Source organism: Mesoplodon bidens (genome assembly GCF_964165515.1).
Source record: "Mesoplodon bidens genome assembly, chromosome: 4".
NCBI lineage: Eukaryota > Metazoa > Chordata > Mammalia > Artiodactyla > Ziphiidae > Mesoplodon > Mesoplodon bidens.
The window spans coordinates 79,031,965-79,056,910 of record NC_138160.1 but is presented as its reverse complement, the minus strand read 5'-3'; the positions used below and the strand labels follow the sequence as shown (position 1 = coordinate 79,056,910).

Genomic DNA, 24,946 nt, shown 5'->3' with positions numbered 1-24,946 from the left:
TCAAATGCTCTGGTAAGAGACCTGATTTACTCTTGGCTTTTTTTTTTAATGTGAAAAGCCATTTTAAAAATGATTAATAAGTTATCATGTATTTGGAATATCTCAGAATGGAAAAGCTCATTTACAGCAGGGGTCATAAGAAAACCCAAAATTTTAAGAATATTTTCCTGTTCTATAGTGTCTGATTATACATGAAGATATAGATTTTCTGTTTTATATATGTAACAGAACATATATATGAATATGTTATGTTGTCTCATAGTAGAAACTATAAAGGTTTAGCATTGTGTTCTGACATTCTATGTGGTGGCCAAACCCCCAAGTTATTGACCAAAATATTTTATTTCCAGAGCTACTTACTATGTAACTAGGAGAAAGTAATTAAACCTTACAGTTCACCCATCTGTTAAGGAGAAATTATATTATATTTGCCATCTGTCCAGCTTTCAGGTACGGCAAATATTGATGGGAGGATTTGAACTAAGTATAGGGCTTTGTGTCAGCTCATTTTAAAGAGCTGATCAGTATTGAAAATTCTACAAGTCAATTTTTGTTTATTGATTTTGTTTTTTGAATTTCAAATGTAACAGAAGTTAATTATTTGCTACCCAGGCCTAACAGATGTTAACATTAGTTCATCTTGGCTTCACGTTTATTTACTCTGTTAATAAAGTATTCCAAATACAGCTAAAGCACTAATCCCACCCCAAGCCTTCTCTCTCTTCTTTCTCCAGAGCTGTCCTGAAGTTCGGGGGAATCAATTCCATGCAAGACCGCATAATTTTACCACATGTGTATGCTGGGATTAATGTAGAGTATTATTTGGTTTTTAAGTTTCATTTATTCTATATCGTATGTACATATCTTTTAGTAATTTACTTTTTACATAGAATATTTTGTTTTACAAGTCTATTCATATTGATATATGCATACTGATGCAAGCATTCATTTTAACTGTCAAATAGCAATAATCTACAGTTAACTTATCCGTTCCCTGACTAGTGGACACTTCAGTTGTTTCTCAATTTTTACTACACCCAGCAATGCTGTAAAGAATATCTGTGTACACATATGCAAGTGTTTCACTAAAATATATGACTGTACTTTAAAGTAGAATTGCTGTGCTCTTTTGTGCATTTTTACAAAAAGCCCTGTAGGAATTTCTATTGGAATGGCATTAAATTTTTAAATAAATTTGGCCCTTCTGCTTTGTATCAGTGTTCTCAAACTTAGTTGCATAAGAATTACCTAGTTAGGGACTTCCCTGGTGGTCCAGTGGCTAAGACTCCTGGCTCCCAATAGAGCGGGCCCAGGTTCAATCCCTGGTCAGGAAACTAGATCCCACATGCTGCAACTAAGAGATCACATGCCACAGCTGAAGATCCTGCATGCCACAAAGATCACACGTGCGGCAACTAAGACCCAGCTCAGCCAAATAAATAAATAATTTTTTTTTTGAAGAATTATCTGGTTAACTATGTGAGGTGATGGATATGTTAATTAGCTTGTTGAGGCAACTATTTCACAATGTAGATGTATATCAAAATGTCAAGTCCAGGTCATGCTCTTTATATATATACAATTTTTATTTGTCCATTATAACTCAATAAAGATGGAGAGAAAAAAAGAATCACCTAGCAACATTATTAAAATTTCTTCAATCTTTTATCATCCTACCCTGCAAAGATATTCATAGGTCTAGGGTGGGATTGATAAATGTTCACTTTTTAATAAGTACTCTCTCCTCAAAATACTGATGAGAATTGGCCCTGGTTTACAGAGAAACACTTCTCTAGATAAAGTATGCACCCATGGTTGTGGTCTATACCAAATCTATGATTTTTTAATCCCTTTACCACCAACACATACCATAATTTTTTTAAAGCACAATGGCCCTATTGGTATCTCACCTCTACCCCATCCAATCCTGATTAGTAAAAATAGGTTAAGCACCCACTTGTAATTGAGATTGGCACCCTGCACCAGATTCTTTTAAATAACCTTCTGGTAACCTCCTCTGTTCTGACATGCAGTGCTCTACTGAATAGCATCTAAACACCTAGGCACTGCCAAAATTCAATATGCGTGTTTCTGCCTTTATTTTTTTAATGTTGTTATTTATAACCTAATCATTCTGTTCCACAAGGAAAATAATAAATCATAAAGTTTTTGTTTGTTTGTTTGTTTTTTGCGTTATGTGGGTCTCTCACTGTTGTGGCCTCTCCCGTTGTGGAGCACAGGCTCCGGACACGCAAGCTCAGCGGCCATGGCTCACGGGCTTAGCCGCTCCACGGCATGTGGGATCTTCCTGGACCGGGGCACAAACCCATGTCCCCTGCATCGGCAGGCAGACTCTCAACCACTGTGCCACCAGGGAAGGCCCCCATAAAGTATTACTTAATGTCATTGTTTCATGTTATTATACCATAACTATTTTTAACAGCTTTATTGAGATATAATTTATACCATAAAGTTCATCTGTTTAAATGTGTTTAAGTATACAATTCAATGGTATTTAGCATATTTACAGAATTATGAAACCATTACTATAATCTAATTTTAAAACATTTTCATTGTTCCAGAAAGAAACCCCATACCCATTTAGCTCATCCTTTTCCTTCTCATCCTTTTCCCTCCCTTTCCCACAAACCCTGGTCAACCATTAATCTACTTTCTGTCACTATAGATTTGCTTATTCTGTGTTCTTCATATAAATGGAATCATACAATATGTAGTCTCTTGTGACTGGCTTCTTTCACTTGGAATGTTTTTGAGGTTCATCCATGTTGTAGCATATATCAGTACTTCATTCCTTTTTATGGCCAAATAATATTCCATTGTATGGATATACATTATTTTGTCTGTCCATTCATCTGTTGATGGACATTTAGAATGTTTTCACTTTCTGGCTATGATGAATAATACTGTTATGAGCATTCATGTACAGGTAATTGTTTAGACTTCTTTGCAATTCTTGTAGGTATATACCTAGTAGTAGAATTTCTGAGTCATACAGTAACTCTGTGTTTTAACATTTTGAGGAGCTGCCAAACTGTCCTCCAGAGTGGCTGTACCATTTTACATTCCCACTAGCAATGTATGAGGGTTCCAATTTCTCCACAACCTTGACAGCACTTGCTATTGTCTGTCTTTTTTATTAGAGCTATGCTAGTGAATGTGAGGTAATATTTCATTGTGGTTGTGATTTGCATTTCCCTAATGGCTAATGATGTTGAGCATCTTCATATGCTTTTTGGTATATTCTTATATTTTTCCCATTTAAAAATTGTATTGTCATTTTATTATGGAGTTGTGAGAGTCTGGATATATGTTCAAATATGTGATTTGCAAATATTTTCTCCCAGTCCATAGGCTGTCTTTTCATCTTCCTGATGGTGTCCCTTAAAGCAAAACAGTTTTTAATTTTGATGAAATCCAAGTTAACAACCTTCTCTTTTATTGCTTGTGCTTTTGCTGTTGTATTTAAGAAATTGTTGCCTAGCCTAAGATTATGAAGATTTACTTCTGTATTTTCTTCCACCATTTTTATTACCATGATGATCTTTATAGATGTGAATGAATGGGAAGTGAGATTTAAAGAGGTATAAGCAGAGAGCTATCAAGGGAAAATATTTCAATTACTTAATTTTACAGATATTAATTATTAGGATTATGGGAGAGTGCCTGGGCATTAACTCCAACTACAGATAAACTGAAAGAGAAAAAATACCAGTAAAGAGAGAACTGCAGGGCTTCCCTGGTGGCACAGTGGTTGAGAGTCCGCCTGCCGATGCAGGGGACACGGGTTTGTGCCCTGGTCCAGGAAGATCCCACATGCCGCGGAGCGGCTGGGTCCGTGAGCCATGGCCGCTGAGCCTGCATGTCCGGAGCCTGTGCTCCGCAATGGGAGAGGTCACAACAGTGAAAGGCCTGCGTACCGCAAAAACAAAAGAGAGAACTGCAATGTCATGGGGACCTAAAAGGACTTAAGCAGTAGGTAGGGAACCTAGATTGGTGAGAAGTCAGAGGAAAAATCTGTCCCTCTGGCCAGGGCAACTCTGGGGGACATTCCAAAGGCAGCTCTGACAGCTGCCAATCATAAGGGAGAAGTCAGGAACCCTAACTCCTGCCCTCATACTGCAGGACATCAGTTAGAGGGAATGGAGTCATTTCCGGGTTATACAACGAAGTTCAGACTTGGTACCATACAGGCTTGATCATTCAGTTGTCACTGTGAGAACAGGAGGTTTATCTTTCTCTAGCTGGTTAAGAGCTATATCTGAGCATAAGAAAGTATTTGCTTTGTCACCATCCCTGGCACTCCATAGATGCTACCTGTTAGGTCCAACAGCCAAATACCAAGAGTCATTGATCAACTGTTTTCCATGTCCGGATGGGAAGAAGGACCAGAAAGACACTATTACTTTATAAGAGAAGGAACATAGGGGAGGGTAAAAGAATTTACTGATGGCCTATCAAAATAACTTCATCAAAGAAATGAATATCATGGGGATTTTTAATCTAGTTTCCCCTTCACATTTCCTACATTATGTGAAGAAATGTCTCCTAATTCAATGAATGGATCATATGAGTGAAAAACAGGGTACACTGTGTTGAAACGTTATTCCTTCCCTTTAAAACAGAATATAAAGCATAATGTTCACTGTGAATTATTTGATATATTTTACTATACATTCAAGAGACTTAGGACTCTCTAATTTAAAGAAAAAATGTGTTCTTTAAAGCAACTATAGTACTGCTTCCTCAAGCTTCATTATCTTTATGCTACTGCTACTGCTATGGAAATCATGACTCTTTTTCCAATGGACATTTTCTGAGCTAAGTCACTATGCCATGAAGGCATTTTAGAAGGCATCATTCATGGAAAACAAACTCAATCTCAATACAATGGTAACATGTGAAAGGTCATTCGCCAGCCTGGTGGAAAACAAAATGTCTTCTAAGGACCTGACAGAGAAAAGAGCAAAGCGTCCTTTGTATTTGGCATCCTTCATGTAATAATCTAGAAGTACTCAACACATGATTTGATATATAATCATAACACAGGATCATTCTCTCTTCTGTACAGAAAGAGAGAACATTTGGAAGAGAATCCATTCTCACCTGAGTGGAATGTTTTGATGGGCCCTCTCTTAAAGCTGGGTAATGGATAACCTGAATTTTTTTAGTCTTTTCACCCCTAGAATTCTGTGGTGCCACAAAATGGTTGTTTTAAAGAAGAGTAAACCAATCAGGTAAGTTTTTTTTTTTTTTTATTACACAAAAAGAATAGGACTTCCGGGTAAGATGGCGGAAGAGTAAGACGCGGAGATCACCTTCCTCCCCATGGATACACCAGAAATACAGCTACACGTGGAACAACTCCTACAGAACACCTACTGAACGCTGGCAGAAGACCCCAGACCTCCCAAAAGGCAAGAAACTCCCCACATATCTGGGTAGGGCAAAGTGGAGAGATTCCCGCACAGAGGATCAGTGCCGCCGGCACTCACCAGCCTGAGAGGCTTGTCTGCTCGCCCTCTGAGGCGGGCGGCGCTGGAAGCTGAGGCTCGGGCTTCGGTCAGAGCGCAGGGAGAGGACTGGGGCTGGCGGCGAGAACTCAGCCTGAAGGGGGCTAATGTGCCACAGCTAGCCGGCAGGGAGTCCGGGAAAACTCTGGAGCTGCCGAAGAGGCAAGAGACTTTTTCTTCCCTCTTGGTTTCCTGGTGCGCGAGGAGAGGGGATTAAGAGCGCTGCTTAAAGGAGCTCCACAGACGAGCGCGAGTCGCGGCTGAAAGCGTGGAGCCCAGTGACGGGCGTGGAACGCTGGGGCTGCTGCTGCCACCGCCAAGAAGCCTGTGTGCGAGCGCAGGTCACTGTCCACACCGCCCTTCCAGGAGCCTGTGCAGCCCGCCACTGCCGGGGTCCCGGGATCCAGGGGCGGCTTCCCTGGGAGAACGCACGGCGCGCCTCGGGCTGGTGCAATGTCATGCCGGCCTCTGGCGCTGCAGGCTCGCCCCGCACTCCGTGCCCCTCCCTCCCGCCCGGCCTGAGTGAGCCAGAGTCCCCGAAGAGGCTGCTCCTTTAACCCTGTCCTCTCTGAGCGAAGAACAGACGCCCTCCGGCGACCTACACGCAGAGGCGGGACCAAATCCAAAGCTGAGACCCAGGAGCTGTGAGAACAAAGAAGAGAAAGGGAAACCTCTCCCAGCAGCCTCAGAAGCAGCGGATTAAAGCTCCACAATCAACTTGATGTACCCTGCATCTGTGGAATACATGAATAGACAACAAATCATCCCAAATTGAGGAGCCAGGAGTCAGTGCTGTGCCTCTGAGGTGGGAGAGCCAACTTCAGGACACTGGTCCACAAGAGACCTCCCAGCTCCACATAATATCAAATGGCGAAAATCTCCCAGAGATCTCCATCTCAACACCAGCACCCAACTTCACTCAACGACCAGCAAGCTACAGTGCTGGACACCCTATGCCAAACAACTAGCAAGACAGGAACACAATGCCACCCATTAGCAGAGAGGTGGCCTAAAATCATAAAAAGTCCGCAGACACCCCAAAACACACCACCAGACGTGGACCTGCCCACCAGAAAGACAAGATCCAGCCTCATCCACCAGAACACAGGCACTAGTCCCCTCCACCAGGAAGCCTACACAACCCACTAAACCAACCTTAGCCATTGGGGACAGACACCAAAAACAACGGGAACTACGAACCTTCAGCCTGCAAAAAGGAGACCCCAAACACAGTAACATAAGCAAAATGAGAAGACAGAAAAACACACAGCAGGAGAAGGAGCAAGATAAAAACCCACCAGACCTAACAAATGAAGAGGTAATAGGCAGTCTACCTGAAAAAGAATTCAGAATAATGATGGTAAAGATGATCCAAGATTCTATTTCCCAGATCCAAAATCTTGGAAATAGAATAGACAAAATGTAAGAAACAGTTAACAAGGACCTAGAAGAACTAAAGATGAATCAAGCATCGATTAAAAACACAATAAATGAAATAAAAAATACTCTAGATGGGATCAATAGCAGAATAACTGAGGCAGAAGAACGGATAAGTGAGGTGGAAAATAAAATAGTGGAAATAACTGCTGCAGAGCAAAATAAAGAAAAAAGAATGAAAAGAACAGAGGACAGTCTCAGAGACCTCTGGGACAACATTAAACGCACCAACATTCGAATTATAGGGGTTCCAGAAGAAGAAGAGAAAAAGAAAGGGACTGAGAAAATATTTGAAGAGATTATAGTTGAAAACTTCCCTAATATGGGAAAGGAAATAGTTAATCAAGTCCAGGAGGCACAGAGAGTCCCATACAGAATAAATCCAAGGAGAAATACGCCAAGACACATATTAATCAAACTGTCAAAAATTAAACACAAAGAAATCATATTAAAAGCAGCAAGGCAAAAACAACAAATAACATGCAAGGGAATCCCCATCAGGATAACAGCTGATCTCTCAGCAGAAACTCTACAAGCCAGAAGGGAGAGGCAGGACATAATTAAAATGATGAAGGAGAAAAACCTGCAACCAAGATTACTCTACCCAGCAAGGATCTCATTCAGATTTGATGGAGAAATTAAAATGTTTACAGACAAGCAAAAGCTGAGAGAGTTCAGCACCACCAAACCAGCTTTACAACAAATGCTAAAGGAACTTCTCTAGGCAAGAAACACAACAGAAGGAAAAGACCTACAATAACGAACCCAAAACAATTAAGAAAATGGGAATAGGAACATACATATTGATAATTACCTTAAATGTAAATGGACTAAATGCTCCCACCAAAAGACACAGATTGGCTGAATGGATACAAAAACAAGACCCATATATATGCTGTCTACAAGAGACCCACTTCAGACCTAGAGACACATACAGACTGAAAGTAAGGGGATGGAAAAAGATATTCCATGCAAATGGAAATCAAAAGAAAGCTGGAGTAGCAATTCTCATATCAGACAAAATAGACTTTAAAATAAAGACGACTACAAGAGACAAAGAAGGACAGTACATAATGATCAAGGGATCGATCCAAGAAGAAGATATAACAATTGTAAATATTTATGCACCCAACATAGGAGCACCTCAATACATAAGGCAAATACTAACAGCCATAAAAGGAGAAATCGACAGTAACACAATCATAGTAAGGGACTTTAACACCCCACTTTCACCAATGGACAGATCATCCAAAATGAAAATAAATAAGGAAACACAAGCTTTAAATGATACATTAAACAAGATGGACTTAATTGATATTTATAGGACATTCCATCCAAAAACAACAGAATACACATTTTTCTCAAGTGCTCATGGAACATTCTCCAGGATAGATCATATCTTGGGTCACAAATCAAGCCTTGGTAAATTTAAGAAAATTGAAATTGTATCAAGTATCTTTTCCGACCACAATGCTATGAGACTAGATATCAATTACAGGAAAAGAGCTGTAAAAAATACAAGCACATGGAGGCTAAACAATACACTACTTAATAACGAAGTGATCACTGAAGAAATCAAAGAGGAAATTAAAAAATACCTACAAACAAATGACAATAGAGGCATGATGACCCAAAACCTATGGGATGCAGCAAAAGCAGTTCTAAGAGGGAAGTTTATAGCAATACAATCCCACCTTAAGAAACAGGAAACATCTCGAATAAACAACCTAACCTTGCACCTAAAGCAATTAGAGAAAGAAGAACAGAAACATCCCAAAGTTAGCAGAAGGAAAGAAATCATAAAAATCAGATCAGAAATAAATGAAAAATAAATGAAGGAAACAATAGCAAAGATCAATAAAACTAAAAGCTGGTTCTTTGAGAAGATAAACAAAATTGATAAACCATTAGCCAGACTCATCAAGAAAAAAGGGGAGAAGACTCAAATCAATAGAATTAGAAATGAAAAAGGAGAAGTAACAACTGACACTGCAGAAATACAAAAGATCATGAGAGATTACTACAAGCAACTCTATGCCAATAAAATGGACAACCTGGAAGAAATGGACAAATTCTTGGAAATGCACAACCTGCCAAGACTGAATCAGGAAGAAATAGAAAATATGAACAGACCAATCACAAGCACTGAAATTGAAACTGTGATAAAAAATCTTCCAACAAACAAAAGCCCAGGACCAGATGGCTTCACAGGCGAATTCTATCAAGCATTTAGAGAAGAGCTAACACCTATCCTTCTCAAACTCTTCCAAAATATAGCAGAGGGAGGAACACTCCCAAACTCATTCTACGAGGCCACCATCACCTTGATACCAAAACCAGACAAGGATGCCACAAAGAAAGAAAACTACAGGCCAATATCACTGATGAAAATAGATGCAAAAATCCTCAACAAAATACTAGCAAACAGAATCCAACAGCACATTAAAAGGATCATACACCATGATCAAGTGGGGTTTATTCCAGGAATGCAAGGATTCTTCAATATATGCAAATCAACCAACGTGATACACAATATTAACAAGTTGAAGGAGAAAAACCATATGATCATCTCAATAGATGCAGAGAAAGCTTTTGACAAAATTCAACACCCATTTATGATAAAAACCCTGCAGAAAGTAGGCATAGAGGGAACTTTCCTCAACATAATAAAGGCCATATATGACAAACCCACAGCCAGCATCGTCCTCAATGGTGAAAAACTGAAACCATTTCCACTAAGATCAGGAACAAGACAAGGTTGCCCACTCTCACCACTCTTATTCAACATAGTTTTGGAAGTTTTAGCCACAGCAATCAGAGAAGAAAAGGAAATAAAAGGAATCCAAATCGGAAAAGAAGAAGTAAAGCTGTCACTGTTTGCAGATGACATGATACTATACATAGAGAATCCTAAAGATGCTACCAGAAAACTACTAGAGCTAATCAATGAATCTGGTAAAGTTGCAGGATACAAAATTAATGCACAGAAATCTCTGGCATTCCTATATACTAATGATGAAAAATCTGAAAGTGAAATCAAGGAAACACTCTCATTTACCATTGCAACAAAAAGAATAAAATATCTAGGAATAAACCTACCTAAGGAGACAAAAGACCTGTATGCAGAATATTATAAGACACTGATGAAAGAAATTAAAGATGATACAAATAGATGGAGAGATGTACCATGTTCTTGGATTGGAAGAATCAACATTGTGAAAATGACTCTACTACCCAAAGCAGTCTACAGATTCAATGCAATCCCTATCAAACTACCACTGGCATTTTTCACAGAACTAGAACAAAAAATTTCACAATTTGTATGGAAACACAAAAGACCCCGAATAGCCAAAGCCATCTTGAGAACGAAAAATGGAGCTGGAGGAATCAGGCTCCCTGACTTCAGACTATACTACAAAGCTACAGTAATCAAGACAGTATGGTACTGGCACAAAAACAGAAAGATAGATCAATGGAACAGGATAGAAAGCCCAGAGATAAACCCACGGACATATGGTCACCTTATCTTTGATAAAGGAGGCAGGAATGTACAGTGGAGAAAGGACAGTCTCTTCAATAAGTGGTGCTGGGAAAACTGGACAGGGACATGTAAAAGTATGAGATTAGATCACTCCCTAACACCATACACAAAAATAAGCTCAAAATGGATTAAAGACCTAAATGTAAGGCCAGACACTATCAAACTCTTAGAGGAAAACATAGGCAGAACACTCTATGACATAAATCACAGCAAGATCCTTTTTGACCCACCTCCTAGAGTAATGGAAATAAAGACAAAAATAAACACATGGGACCTAATGAGACTTAAAAGCTTTTGCACAGCAAAGGAAACCATAAACAAGACCAAAAGACAACCCTCAGAATGGGAGAAAATATTTGCAAATGAAGCAACTGACAAAGGATTAATCTCCAAAATTTATAAGCAGCTCATGCAGCTCAATAACAAAAAAACAAACAACCCAATCCAAAAATGGGCAGAAGACCTAAATAGACATTTCTCCACAGAAGATATACAGACTGCCAACAAACACATGAAAGGATGCTCCACATCTTTACTCATTAGAGAAATGCAAATCAAAACTACAATGAGATATCATCTCACACCAGTCAGAATGGCCATCATCAAAAAATCTAGAAACAATAAATGCTGGAGAGGGTGTGGAGAGAAGGGAACACTCTTGCACTGCTAGTGGGAATGTGAATTGGTACAGCCACTATGGAGAACAGTATGGAAGTTCCTTAAAAAACTACAAATAGAACTACCATATGACCCAGCAATCCCACTACTGGGCATATACCCTGAGAAAACCATAATTCAAAAAGAGACATGTACCAAAATGTTCATAGCAGCCCTATTTACAATAGCCCGGACATGGAAACAACCTAAGTGTCCATCATCGGATGAATGGGTAAAGAAGATGTGGCACATATATACAATGGAATATTACTCAGCCATAAAAAGAAACGAAATTGAGCTATTTGTAATGAGGTGGATAGACCTAGAGTCTGTCATACAGAGTGAAGTAAGTCAGAAAGAGAAAGACAAATACTGTATGCTGACACATATATATGGAATTTAAGAAAAAAAAATGTCATGAAGAACATAGGGGTAAGACAGGAATAAAGACACAGACCTAGTAGAGAATGGACTTGAGGATATGGGGAGGGGGAAGGGGAAGCTGTGACAAAGTGAAAGAGCGGCATGGACATATATACACTACCAAACGTAAGGTAGATAGCTAGTGGGAAGCAGCCGCATAGCACAGGGAGATCAGCTCGGTGCTTTGTGACCGCCTGGAGGGGTGGGATAGGGAGGGTGGGAGGGAGACGCAAAAGGGAGGGGTTATGGGAACATATGTATATGTATAACTGATTAAATTTGTTATAAAGCAAAAAAAAATAAAAAATAAAAAATAAAAAAAGAATAGATCCAGGAACAAAGCTCAATTTTCAGATAATTTTCATCTAATAAAATTCCCTGTATTTTGAGATACTGTTACCAACATATTTTATTCTTACTTTTAAATTTTTCATAAAATATTTGCTCATATTTTTCCATTTTGATATAATGTTATCTACTTGCTCCTTAAAATACTCTCCAGTATAGAAATTTGAGGTTCTGAAATATAATCAACTTTGTAAGCATGTTGACACATTAAATTCTCTGAGTATTACTGTGACTCAGAATAGTTACATCTTCTCAAATCAAGGCTTTCAATATGTAAATGAATCATCCAATAATCTGGAACTTACTTTGTCAAGTCTTTCTGTGCAGAGATGGATTATAAACTTTATGAGAGTTTCTTTGGCTAAATGGATTGCAAATGCAGACACTAATCTACAGGACAAATAAAAATTACTGGAGAATCACACTTAAAAACAGGTTTAATCCAGACAATAAGATATTTATTCATGCAGAGAATAATCTGGTGATGGAACAGGGTAGAAGTGAGGAAAAACTATGAAGCAAGAAATTAGAAGGCCCGAATTCCAATCAAGACTATGCTACTATGTTATCTTATGAACTTGAGCAGATTAATTTCTCAGGGTATATTAATTAGAATGTGCAGAGATATGAGTAACAGAAAAACTGACTAAAAGTGGCTTAAGAAATAAAGACATTTAATTGTCTCACACAGGAGAAAATCCAGAGATAAGATGTTCCAGATTTGGTGCAGTAGCTGGCTACAGTCATCAAAGATCCAAGCTCTTTCCATCCTCCTGCTCTATTGTCTCTGCATCCCTAGTCCTGCCATCTCATAGTCCCAAGATGGCTGCCAAGCTCCAAGTGTCACACTCGCATTCAAAAACATGAAGCTAGGGAGGCTGAAAAAGATTTTTATCTTTTATCTAGCTACTTTCTCTTTTTAACAATGAAAAGATTTTTTCCCTGAAGTAATCCAGCAGGATTATCCCTCTGATATTGTTGGCCAAAGCTTGGTCACATGGCCACCCCTATATATAAGAGAGTCTGGGAAAGTCTGTATCTGGTTTATCCAGCCTCTATAGAAGGTGACAGAAAAGGTGGAAGGGAGCCTCATGGCTCTGTCTAAAAAATGTGGGAGTTGGGTAAACTGATCTCTCAGGCATAGTTCTAGACTAATGAATGAAAAAAAGTGATCTGACTTTATATATTTTTAAGAGGCTTCGGTTTTTACACAAATTTCCTGTGATGGCACTTTTCCCCCATCTAAAAACAAAACAAAACAAACTTCTGCCATCCATGATTCTGAAGTTCTAAAGTGAACAGTTTCTCCCCTCTCCTAAATAGAAAAAAAACCTTCTGAGTGGTCCAGACACTGAGTCATTCAATTTAACTCTGATGGGGCTGCATCTATTTTTGAGGTCTTGCCATCGTGGTTTAAGAACACTGACTGTCTGCAGATACTTTAGATATTTTTCCCAGCACCTCTCTGAGTTTACGCTGCACTAAATTTAAAATGGAAAATTGATGATGTAAAAGGTTGAGTAAATAATTCCATTGGAAAAAACACGAGTAATCTTTTTCTTTAAAAAAAATCCAAAGAATTCAAAACGTATTGAATTTGTCCAACTGACATTCCATTTATGGTATCTCATATGCCCATGAAATATTACAATGGACCTCTGCTTCATTCTTTACAGAAAATTACACAGCTGCCGCTTATCATTAAAAGCACCCCAACACTGAATAAATGTTCATGCTGAAATTAAAACAAGGCACTACATGAGAAAAGCTTGGAAGCTAGAATGTCGCCAGTTGTGTACGCCAGGTATGATTCTAAAGTGACAGCAAACAATGCTGCAATCAGCCTATTGGTTAGCTAGAAACTGTGGACACCAAGATGAGGTTCCGCCTGAATACATACCCAATGGTGTGCTCAAAACTACCTTGTAAAATGCTTGTTTTACCCAGATACCCTATAGGAATATTTAGCTGTTACATTGTAAATGCTGTTATTTTGGTTTCTAAAAATGTCATGACAGGAAATGATTCCACGGAATAGTTACCAAGATGGCTGTTGGGCAGAACCGAGAGGGGGGAAAATAAAGTTAAATCTAGACAACAAGAAGCTGGAAAAGTTGAAAATACTACTTACTTTCTGAAATAAAACAGATTCTTATAATCTAAAATAAATTTGATTTTTTTTCCCCTCCAATTGTCATTACCCAGAAGCCTGGCTATGTTTAAAGAGTCCCTACTGCTCTTGCCCCAGAGTTTATAATGTCATGCTCTTCACCTTTGGGTCACTCACCAGGTTGATAAAGGGACACTAAAGAAAGATTTCCAGTTTGCATAAAGGCAAGAGATGACTCCTACTCATCCTTACTTCCCAGTTGCTACAGCCAATGGGCAGTCAAGGTCTTTTGGTAAGAATTTCTTTAGGTTCAGAAATGTCCATGCTCATGCTATTTTTTTATTTTCTCCCTGTCTGAGAAGTGCAAGATGAGGACAGATAAAAATAGAGGTTGGTCAGGAAATAACTATAGTTAATGCCACATTAGGCCACATTTATCTTCCTCAGAGGGAGGCTAATGTAAGTAGTTTAGAAACAGAAGAGCTGTAGACATTCAAAAACATAGAAAGGGGAAGAAGAGAGGGGAGGATGAGGGAGAGTAAATTAAATTGGTTTTTTTCCCTGAATAGGTTCATGTTATAGAACAGCTCTCTCCAAGCATAATGTTCCTGATTTAGCCAACTTACTTCCCATCAGTAATATTTATCTATCATGTACGTATCTTTAAGTAATAATTTATCTTACTTTATTACTCTTTCTGTTAGATCTACAAATATTCAAAAATTACAACAGACCTCTAAAAAATCACCTGAGAGAGAAAAAAAAGTATCTACATATACATTGTAAGGAGGTAGCCATAACTCATAAGTAAAATCTTTTCAGAAAATTTCCAACATATCTATAGTTTTACTTTCACTGCTTTCCAAGTAAACTCAGTATTCTCCCCTCTTCTACAGAAGAATGAATGAGCTTCTTCCACCCTTTATTTTTGGACTCCCACTTAACCCTTTACTATCTAGTATGTTCCTTATGTGTTTTAAAGTGTAAGTTGCTCAAATTGTTATATCCTCCCATATTATACACTGCCTTACATGTAATAAGTGCTAGTGTATAGATATTATTGTAAACTTCCATAAATCTATTTTTTAACCAAACAAGGCAGAGAGAAAGTGAGTAAGGGAGGAAAGAAGGAAAGGAGAAAGGAAGAAAAAAGAAGAGAATCTAAGTCAATAAATTTGTTAAACACCATTGTTGGCAAATGGCAGAGAGGTGGTACAATTGCCTCCACATTCATGTTCATAAGTGGAGTGATTTTATTTTCATCCCTTGTATATGATATGATTTTAAGTTTAGAGCCTGATGTAATATCAAGGCTGGAAGAGTTGGCTCCATGCCTTTAACATGTAAGGTAAGCAGCTGTGCTGCATTCTCCTTCCCCTCCCCCTCCCCCAGACTCCTGCAGTACTAGGGCAGTTAGAGCAGGGCCCTCTTTAAGGAGAGCATTTTCTCCCTTACTTACGCCTGCTCCTTAAGAGATGTGAATGCACAAGCTTATAGGAAATCTGACTCTAGTTGAGTTAGGAAAAAATAAAGCACACATGGTTACTAACCTTAGTACTGGGCACTTCACACTTTAAGTGCGTTTATCTAATTATTTGTTCATGTATTCATGAAATTAAGAATTAATTTTATAAAAATATTTCAATAATTAAATAATCTCAAATATCAGGAAATTATACTGAGTTATCCCTCATTATTATGGTGATATGTAATAGTTTCTTATTTGGCTTTCTTTCTTTCTCTTACCTATTCTAGAAGCATTACTTCTGGATAAACATATTAATAGACAATTATGAATCTTTTTTTAAATTGGGTTAAAATTAAAGAGTGCAAAACAGATAAAGATCAACCAATGTGTGAAAAGAGTTTTTCTTATTTTCTTTTAAATAATTATTTTAAAAATAAGACAATTACTGATATTGATTACTTGAATGTGTGAAAGACAATTCACCTTTTACATTCTGTCTTAAAATGGATGAGAGAATATAATTCAAATAGATCTGATGCTTGATTTTTTCATTTCTTCACTGGGTTACTACTGACTTTTTAAATTCTTTTTTAAGTTATTTGTGATTCATCTGGTGTTGGTCTACTTTTCAGATCTGAAGCATCCCTTATAAAAATGCATTCCCCAATTATCAGGCAACAGTTTAGATAAATGTCAAGTTCACATGCCTAAGGAGAAGAAAATGTTTCTAACAACCTTCCCTTATCACTGAGGACACAGTTTCTTGTCCTTTAAATGCTAGATAGCACAGATATAATTGCCTCAGAAATGTAGAAACCTAAATTTCTGTTTCTTGAGGCACCTATAACACAGACATTAGAGGTCAAAAACAGAGCAATAGGGACCATGAAAATACAACGCTGCTTAGCTATTATTGTTCAAAAATGATAAATTTCATAGCACAAAGAATAGGAGAAGTTACAGAAGCACTGGTCGAAAGAAATCTGAAAAGAGCAAGCAAATGACACATCTTTTCATAAGAGCAGGTATATCTGCTCCTTCAGTCTTCAAAGCTGCTCTTACAACTCTTGATCTAGTGATTTCCCCAAAGCCCTAACTGCTGATCAACATGAATTTCTTGACAAATAAAAATTTCATACATATGAAATATATTTTAAGGAAACAATTATATATTGGGCATTGTAGGTTTTGCTATAATAATGAAATAAAACATTGATTATGTTTACATCATTGAAAAAACTTGGAGTGTGGTATGTAAATAAAAAGATAATTTGATGGAGGAAGTAAAAGAAAGAAAATGTGTACTGTGAGTTGAATACATAAGCAATAAAATATTATAGAATTGAGGTTATGTTGCACTGAATGAATCTGAATGTATTCTAGATGAATTTCTGGCTAATTTTGCTATTACAGTGAGATATTTAGCACTATAACACTAAATTTACTGTTATGTATCATTTTAATATTAAATTCAACAACACCAACAAGAAAATATTATGCACAATTTGGGCTACCAACTAAAAATAAAACATGGCACTAACCTCCAGGAATTTACAGGAATTTTTCTTCCTAAAAAGAAGAAAAACCAGATAAATACAAAACAAACCATAGTGTAGTACTTTAATTAAGTGACCTGTAAAGCAAAGCACTAGGACTGAGAAGAGGATAGCATCATGACATGAAGGAACTTGATAAGGGTCACAGGGTAGATACTTGTTGGTTTGGGGCCAGCTGGCAAACTTCCTTTGGGACAACAGACTGCACCAACTCAGTCCATGTGGATGAGTGGGCCTTCACCCTTGAACACAGGGAGCTGAGTGCATGACTCAGATCTGGCCAATCAGAACACCTAATAGCCTAGACATACCAACTGATTCAGGGGTGGGCATGTGACCCAAGCTGGCCACCTCAAAGTGAATTCTACTACTTGTGTGAAAGCCAGGATAACAAATGCTTTCTTCTTCAATCTACTTGAACCCTGAGGGGAGGTTTGACAACCACTTGCCATCATGTGTCATCTGAGAAGGTGAACTAGTATTCTGTGGCTGTCATAACAAATCACCACAAATTTGGTGGCTTAAAGCAACAGAAATTTATTTTCTCACAGTTCTGGAGGGTAGAAGCTTAAAGTCCAAAATTAAAGTATCCTCAGGGCAATGCACTCTCTGAAAACTCCAGGGAAGAATCCTTCTTTGTCTCTTCCTAGCTTCTGGTGATTGCCAGCAATCCTTGGTGTTCCTTGGCACATAGACACATCACTACAATCTCTGCCTCCACCTTCACGTGGGGTTCTTCTTGTGTCTCCTCTGTGTCTCTGTGTCCTGTGTCCAAATCTCTGTTTCCTCATAAGGACATCAGTCATTGGATTTGGGGTATACCCTAATCAAGTATGACCTCATCTTAACTTGATTACATTTGCAAAGGTCCTATTTCCAAATAAGGTCATATTCACAGGCATCAGAGGTTAGTACTTCAACATATCCTCTTGGGGGACACACATCAACCCATGACAGACTAGAGAAGACAAAGTGACCTTCAGGTCATTCATAATGACCTAATACTGCTTAATTTAGCACTGAAAATATATACTGTGAATGAAATTAACTATAATCTCCTTTAGTGAAGCATACAATTTATATATAATGGCACTGGGAAGTGATACAACTCTTCTATCTCTGATAAATGATACTGGGCAAGGGCATCACAGAAAATGTGCTGGGTTTCTCTTCTGCAGAATAACTGAAATCACGGTACTTTTATTTCAAATAACTTATTAAACTCAAGGAAGACTCTCAGTAGAAAAGAATGTCAGATAATATCATTAAATAGCCAACTAAGTTCAGAACTATTTAGAAACAAAAATGAACCAAACAAGTTGAATCATTTCAGATGGTCACTTACTAGTCACAAATAGTTTCAATGGTGTAGCTACATATGAATGATGTCTTATTCATCAAGGAATGTCTTATGGAACTAACATTGGATATAGTCTTCTAGCCAGCTCTGTAACTCCAGGAACAGCCTTTAATTGCTCTATTCAGCTCTATAACTTCGGGAACAACCTTTAATTGCTCTGGGTTTCTTTTTTCTGTAAAATGAAGAGTGGATAATCAAGATAATCTCAAAAGTCCCTTTCTCCTCAAAAATGTTTGCATTAAAAAATTATACTTTTGGGCTTCCCTGGTGGCGCAGTGGTTGAGAGTCCGCCTGCCGATGCAGGGGACACGGGTTCGTGCCCCGGTCTGGGAAGATCCCACATGCCGCAGAGCGGCTAGGCCCGTGAGCCATGGCTGCTGAGCCTGCGCATCCGGAGCCTGTGCTCTGCAAGGGGAGAGGCCACAACAGTGAGAGGCCCGCCTACCGCAAAAAAAAAAAAAAAAAAAAAAATTATACTTTTACCATGGTCATTTTATTTACATAGCCTGTACTTCACAGATCAATAAAAGAGATTAATTATAGTATGTTCCAGTGTGCCTGATGGTGTCTTTTACCATGTGAGAATAAAAAGCATGAGGAGGGAATTCCCTGGCAGTCCAGTGGTTAGGATTCCGAACTTTCACTGCCAAGGGCCTGGGTTCAATCCCTGGTCAGGGAACTAAGATCCTACAAGCCGCACAGCACAGCCAAAAAAAAAAAAGCATGAGGAAATTTTATAGTCACAAGATGGCTGCCACAGCTCCAAGCATCACGTCTTCACAAATCAATGTCCAAAGCAGGAAGGATAGGAAGAGTAGAGACTCTTACATATCTTTGTGCTAAGGAGGCAAACCCTCCTCAAAAGTCTCCAAGCAAACTTCTCCTCAGGTTCCATTAGCCAGGACTGAGTCACAGGTCCACGCCATTAACAACAAAGGAGGAAGGGAAAACCAGTATTTAGCATCTTCAGCCTCTGCTATGAGAGACAGCAAGGAAGAAAGGGGAGAGAGAATTGTTCATTAGGCAACAAATAGGGCCAGCCAGAGGCCCCAAAAGAAAGTGACTTTAGAACCTTTGTAATAGACACTGACAGCCTCCTAGGAAGAGAGAGAGAAGGGTCTTCAGTGGATTCAGTGAGAGAAGAATTTCGGGGATATCAATTTTTGTCAGTCATGCCAACAACTTTGGCGTGTCCTACGTAATGTCACTTACTAGCTGTATGACCTTGGATTAATTATTTAGTATCCTTACAGGACTCAGTTTCCTCATCTATAAAATAGGTATAACACTTACCTCATAGGTTTATTCTGAGGATTAAATGAAAGAACATGTGTAAAGTGCCTATATAGTGTCTGAAATACAGCAGATCCACAATAAATGTTAGTTTCCCCTCTACTCCTCTTTCTCAGAAAGAGGGCTCTTAACATAATTAATTCATATTAATTACATATAATCTGTCTGTCTCTCTGTCTCACTCTCTTCCTTTCCTAACTACATACTGCTTGGCAAGGAGCTGTGGGTAAACAACCCTTAAAAGTGGGTTATTAATGGTCTGGCAGAGTATATACTGTGATGCTTAGCTCCACTCTTTCAGGAATAAACTGAGCAGACCTTTCCCTGAGGAGATTCCTCAAAAAAGGCATCCCAGGGACATGGTCACTCTCAACCCTTGAGTACTTCTTTTAATATTCTGTGTGATATAATTTAAAGTATGCATAAAGGACCTCTACTGCATCCCAAAGTACAATGGATGAAAAGAACTCATGAGGTAAAGATATTTGTTTGAGTTGCAAACTAAACTAGTCACTTTTATCACAGAACACTATTTTTACTTGAAAGAATGACAGGAAAGCTATGGTTATTGAGAACTGGGCATTTGGCAAACATTTTCTTAAAAATAAATGAAGTGAGCCTGTAACTTCAAGGAAAATGACAGGCAGTCTTTGATGACAATGACAAAACTTGAGCTTTCAAATCAAAATTAGAATTTTGGAAAACACATCTATCACCATAAACTTGACAGCTTCCCAATATCTAACGACTTTACTATATGTAATTTTTAAAAAAAACACTATATGAGGAAATATACAAACATGTGGAGGATCTGCATAACTAAGTATACCACTATTTTTCAAGTAACCAATGCACGATACAAAGTCATGCCTGGGTAAAAGATCCACTCAACGTTCATGTAAGACCAATGGATTTTATTGTAACACAATATGAAAAGTTTGCTGATATGGTTTCAGAATCCACGTTACAACTAACCTTTAAGAAACTACCACTTGTCAAGTTTTAATGTAGTATCAAAGAAGAATATCCATATTTATCTAAAAGAAACAATGAAATTATCTACGTGAGGCTGGGATTTCTTTAAATAAAACATATACCAATAGATCACTGGAGAAGTAGAGATGATAAATCAGCTATTTTCTCATAACCAATTGTTAAAGAGATTGCAAAATGTAAAACGAGGCCTCTATTCTCACTAATGTTTTGTTTGGGGAAAATAAAGAGATTTCTTAACAAAAATATGTTATTTGTGTTAGCATGCAATGAGTTTAGTATTATTTTTAATGAATACATATAAGTATTTAAAAATTTTTTCAGTTTTGTATAATAATATGGTAAATATGAATATCCATAATCTATATAATCAAAAGCTCTATAGAGTCCTCAGTAATATTTAAGGGCATAAAGGTCCTCAGACCAAAAAGTTTGAGAACCTTTGCTGTACAGTATTTCGTTGTGAGCAAGGATTTAATTTTAACAGTAACTTCTCGGAATATACTTGAGATAGTATATATTTAGCTTAATTTCCTCATCTGGCCTTTCTGCTTGTGGTTTCTTCTCCTCTCCAACCCTTCTTGCACTGGGCCAGTCAGATCATCCTCCAGTCTAATACATACAGTGGCTGTTACATCAGGTGCACTTTCTTCCTCCTGGCAGGAATATCCCAGAAGGATTTACCAAGAATGTGGGACTGTGCTGTGGCTTTAAGGATTTGGCCAGAGGAGGTCAGAGGAGGACAGAGCAAACTAGAGCAATGTAAGCACAAGACTTTTTCTTGGATTATGGATATAATTTCCCGGGCTTCTCAGTTTAACAGCATCTTCTAACACCAAATATAAAACATTCTCCCTGTGTCTCTGTAACACATAACCCCATTTTATTCTCATCAAAATGCCTAATACAACCTGGGTTTTTTTCTTGATTTTTATCCCTTTATTTTCATTCCTCCTCACTACCTTCCCCAGAATATGAACTCCAAGATTGCAGAAACCTTGTCTGTCTTCTTTATTGACTAGAACTGTGTCTGGGACACAGTAGGTACCTAATATATATTTGTTTAATAGCTTAATCATCCCCTCTTCATAAATCTGTTTATTTTGCAATTCATAGAAGGCAAATGAAAATTCCAAGATCTAAAATTCTCTTTTATTTCATGGGATATTAAGCCTTCCCTATTTGAGTATATAAGAAAATAACACCATAAAGTATTCTACAAAGTTTCCAGGAGCTATATTTTACCTTAAAATATTGCCTATAATCCATGATTATATCACTTGATAAGAAAAAGCATTTGACAAAATCCCACACTCATTCATGATAAAAACTTTCAGAAAACTAGAAATAGAGGGAAACTTCCTCAATTTGATAAAGCTAATATAGTTTATAATGAAAGACTAAATGCTTTCCCCCAAAGATCAGAAACAAGACAAAGACACCTACATTCTTATTCAACATACTACTGGAAGTTCTAGATATTGCAATAAAGCAAGAAAAGGAAATAAAAGGCATACTGATCAGAAAGAAAAAAACAGATCTATTTGCAGATGACATGACTGTCTACATAGAAAAATCCCAAGGAATCTACAACAAAACTTCTAGTAATACTATGTCAGCTCAGCAAGGGTACAGAATACAAAATAAATATACAAAAATCAATTCCACTTCTATATACTAGTAATGAACATCAAAATTAAAAATACCAATTACAATCAATCAAAAAAACCTGAAAATACTTAGGTGTAAACCTAACAAAATTTGTACAGGATTTGTATGCTGAATACTACAAAATGCTAATGAAAGAAATAAAAAAAGATTTAAATAATGTAAAGACATATCATGTCTATGGACTGGAAGACTCAACAAAGTAAAGATGTTAATTCTCCTTAAATTAATACATAGGTTTAATCCAATTCCTATCAAAATCCTAGCCAGAATTTTTGTAGATGTAGGCAAGATTATTCTTCCTAAAATTTATGTGGAAGAGCAAAGGAATTAGAATAGCTTTAAAAAAATTTTTTAAGAAGAATAATGGAGGAGAAATCAGTCTACCCAATTTTAAGATTTATTGTGTAGCTACAGTAATCAAAATTGTGGGGTACTGGTGGAGGGACAGACATATAGATCAATGGAACAGAATTGAAAACCTAGAAATACACCCATACAAATATACCTGACTGACTTTTGACAAAGGTGCAAAAGTGGTTTAATGGAGGAAGAATAGCCTTTTCAATGAACGGTGCTGGAGCAACTGGAGAAGGAAGGAAGAAAGGAAGGAAGGGAGGGAGGGAGGAAGGGAAGGAGGAAGAAAGAAAGAAAATAAATAAGTAGGAACCTCAACCTAAATGTCTTATACAAAAATTAACCCAAAAAGGATCATGGCCTTAAATGTAAAATGTAAAACTATGTTACCTTCCAACTAGTAGGAAAAAACAGGAGAAAATCTTTGGGATTGAGATCTAAGCAAAGAGTTCTTAGACTTGACACCAAAAGGACAACCCATAAAAGGGAAAATCAATAAACTGTCCTTTCACCAAAAGGAAAACTTTTTCTCTGAAAAAGACCATAAAAAGAATAAAAAGACAGACTGGAAGAAAATACCTTCAAACTACATATGCGACAAAGGCCTACTATATAGGATGTATAAAAAACTCTTAAAACCAAACAGTAAAAAAACAAACCATGCAATTAGAAAATGGGTAAAAGACATGAAGGTGTGTTTGTCCTTGTCACAGCAGTTGTTTGCAGAAGACTTAATTTAAAGACATAAAATGTATACGCAGGGACTTCCCTGGTGGTGCAGTGGTTAAGAATCTGCCTGCCAATGCAGGGGACATGGGTTTGAGGCCTGGTCTAGGAAGATCCCACATGCCACGGAGCAACTAAGCCTCGTGTGCCACAACTACTGAGCCTGTGCTCTAGAGCCTGCGAGCCACAACTACTGAGCCCCCGTGCCACAACTACTGAAGCCTGTGCGCCTAGAGCCTGTGCTCCACAACAAGAGAAGCCACTGCAATGAGAAGCCCATGCACCACAACAAAGAGTAGCCCCTGCTCACTGCAACTAGAAAAAGCCCACACACAGCAACAAAGACCCAGTGCAGCCTAAAATATAAAAAAAATAATATATATATATATATACGCAGATATGAATGTCACTGAATGCTAGAGGAGAAACTGAAAAAAGAAACAGGATGGACTTTGGAATTCCTATTCATGATGTTATTTAGTACTAAATAACCCAGAATATATAGATGCTGAACTAATAAATTATAGGCCAACCTCTGTGGTTATAGCTGGGATCTTCCTCATATGGTGTTTTCACTGTCAATCCCAGGAGGGGTCTGGACTGGAAATGTAGAAACTATGGGGAGTAGGACTGGCACTGGAGAAAAGAAAAATTCTCTCCTCTCTAGGGGCCTCTTGGGAGTACTTAAACACTCCCAAACTGAGCTAGAGAGTGAGAAATCCCTTTAGCTGCCCTGAGGCACGGCTGGTCCTACAGGCTTTGTCCTGGATGTAAGTTATTCTATGTAGTACTTCCCAACATGATCCGGTCCACATCCCACATTGGGTGAAGTTTTGTGGGAACTTGGCAGCCTGGTCTCTGCTTGTGGAATTAGGAGAAGAACTGGTTTTTGCTTGGAACTGAGTAGCTAAGGGCACAGAGAAGTCTCTCCCCACTGCCAACACCAAGTCAGAGAGATAGTAACATCTTCACAGCAACCTCATGAGGGTGACTGACAACAGAGGCAATGTGTAGTGGCTTTGCAGAAAGCCCAAATGGAAAAACACGAAGACCTGCTCCATCCTGCACACAGCACCCTTAGGAAGGGAGGGAAAGTCAGTGCAAACTTTGTGGGAGGGGCCCATTTCAGGCGATCAGGTTGGTCTGTGAGACTGGAGTTCATATCACTTGGGTATTTAGAGGAAATAAGATAATATTTTGTAGTCATTGGTTGTTGAGGCTAGGACATTTGGTTTCACTAAACTAAAAGTTCACTCTCCCCTTTTCAATAACACGTTGTCTTTTCATTAGAAGCCTTAAATAGCAGGGTTTTTCTCTGCTCTTCCATTCCTTTGAAACCCTACTCATAATTAGCTTCCCACAACTCCTCCTAGGTTTCTTCCACCATTACTCATCATCCTGGTCTATTTGTGTTACAGATTATGATCCTCAACCTCCATTGGTTTCACCAAGTTTAGTACCATTTTGTTATTTTAAGT

At 38.1% G+C, this 24,946-nt stretch overlaps 1 protein-coding gene across 30 annotated transcripts in view; it reads right to left on the bottom strand.

The window, feature by feature from the left end:
• The window catches only part of LOC308615945 (uncharacterized protein), a 639,507-nt gene that overhangs the window by 387,541 nt on the left and 227,020 nt on the right, over positions 1-24,946 (bottom strand). For 27 of the 30 annotated variants that reach the window (XR_014015644.1, XR_014015645.1, XR_014015648.1 and 24 more), the window contains one exon: positions 17,057-17,084. The exons of the other annotated variants lie outside the window; for them this stretch is intronic. Coding sequence is in view for 2 of the 27 variants with exons in the window: in XM_081231851.1 (XP_081087977.1) it covers positions 17,057-17,084 (28 nt within the window). In the remaining 25 variants the exon portion in view is untranslated. The remainder of the gene's footprint in view (positions 1-17,056; positions 17,085-24,946) is intronic. 30 annotated transcript variants of the gene reach the window in all.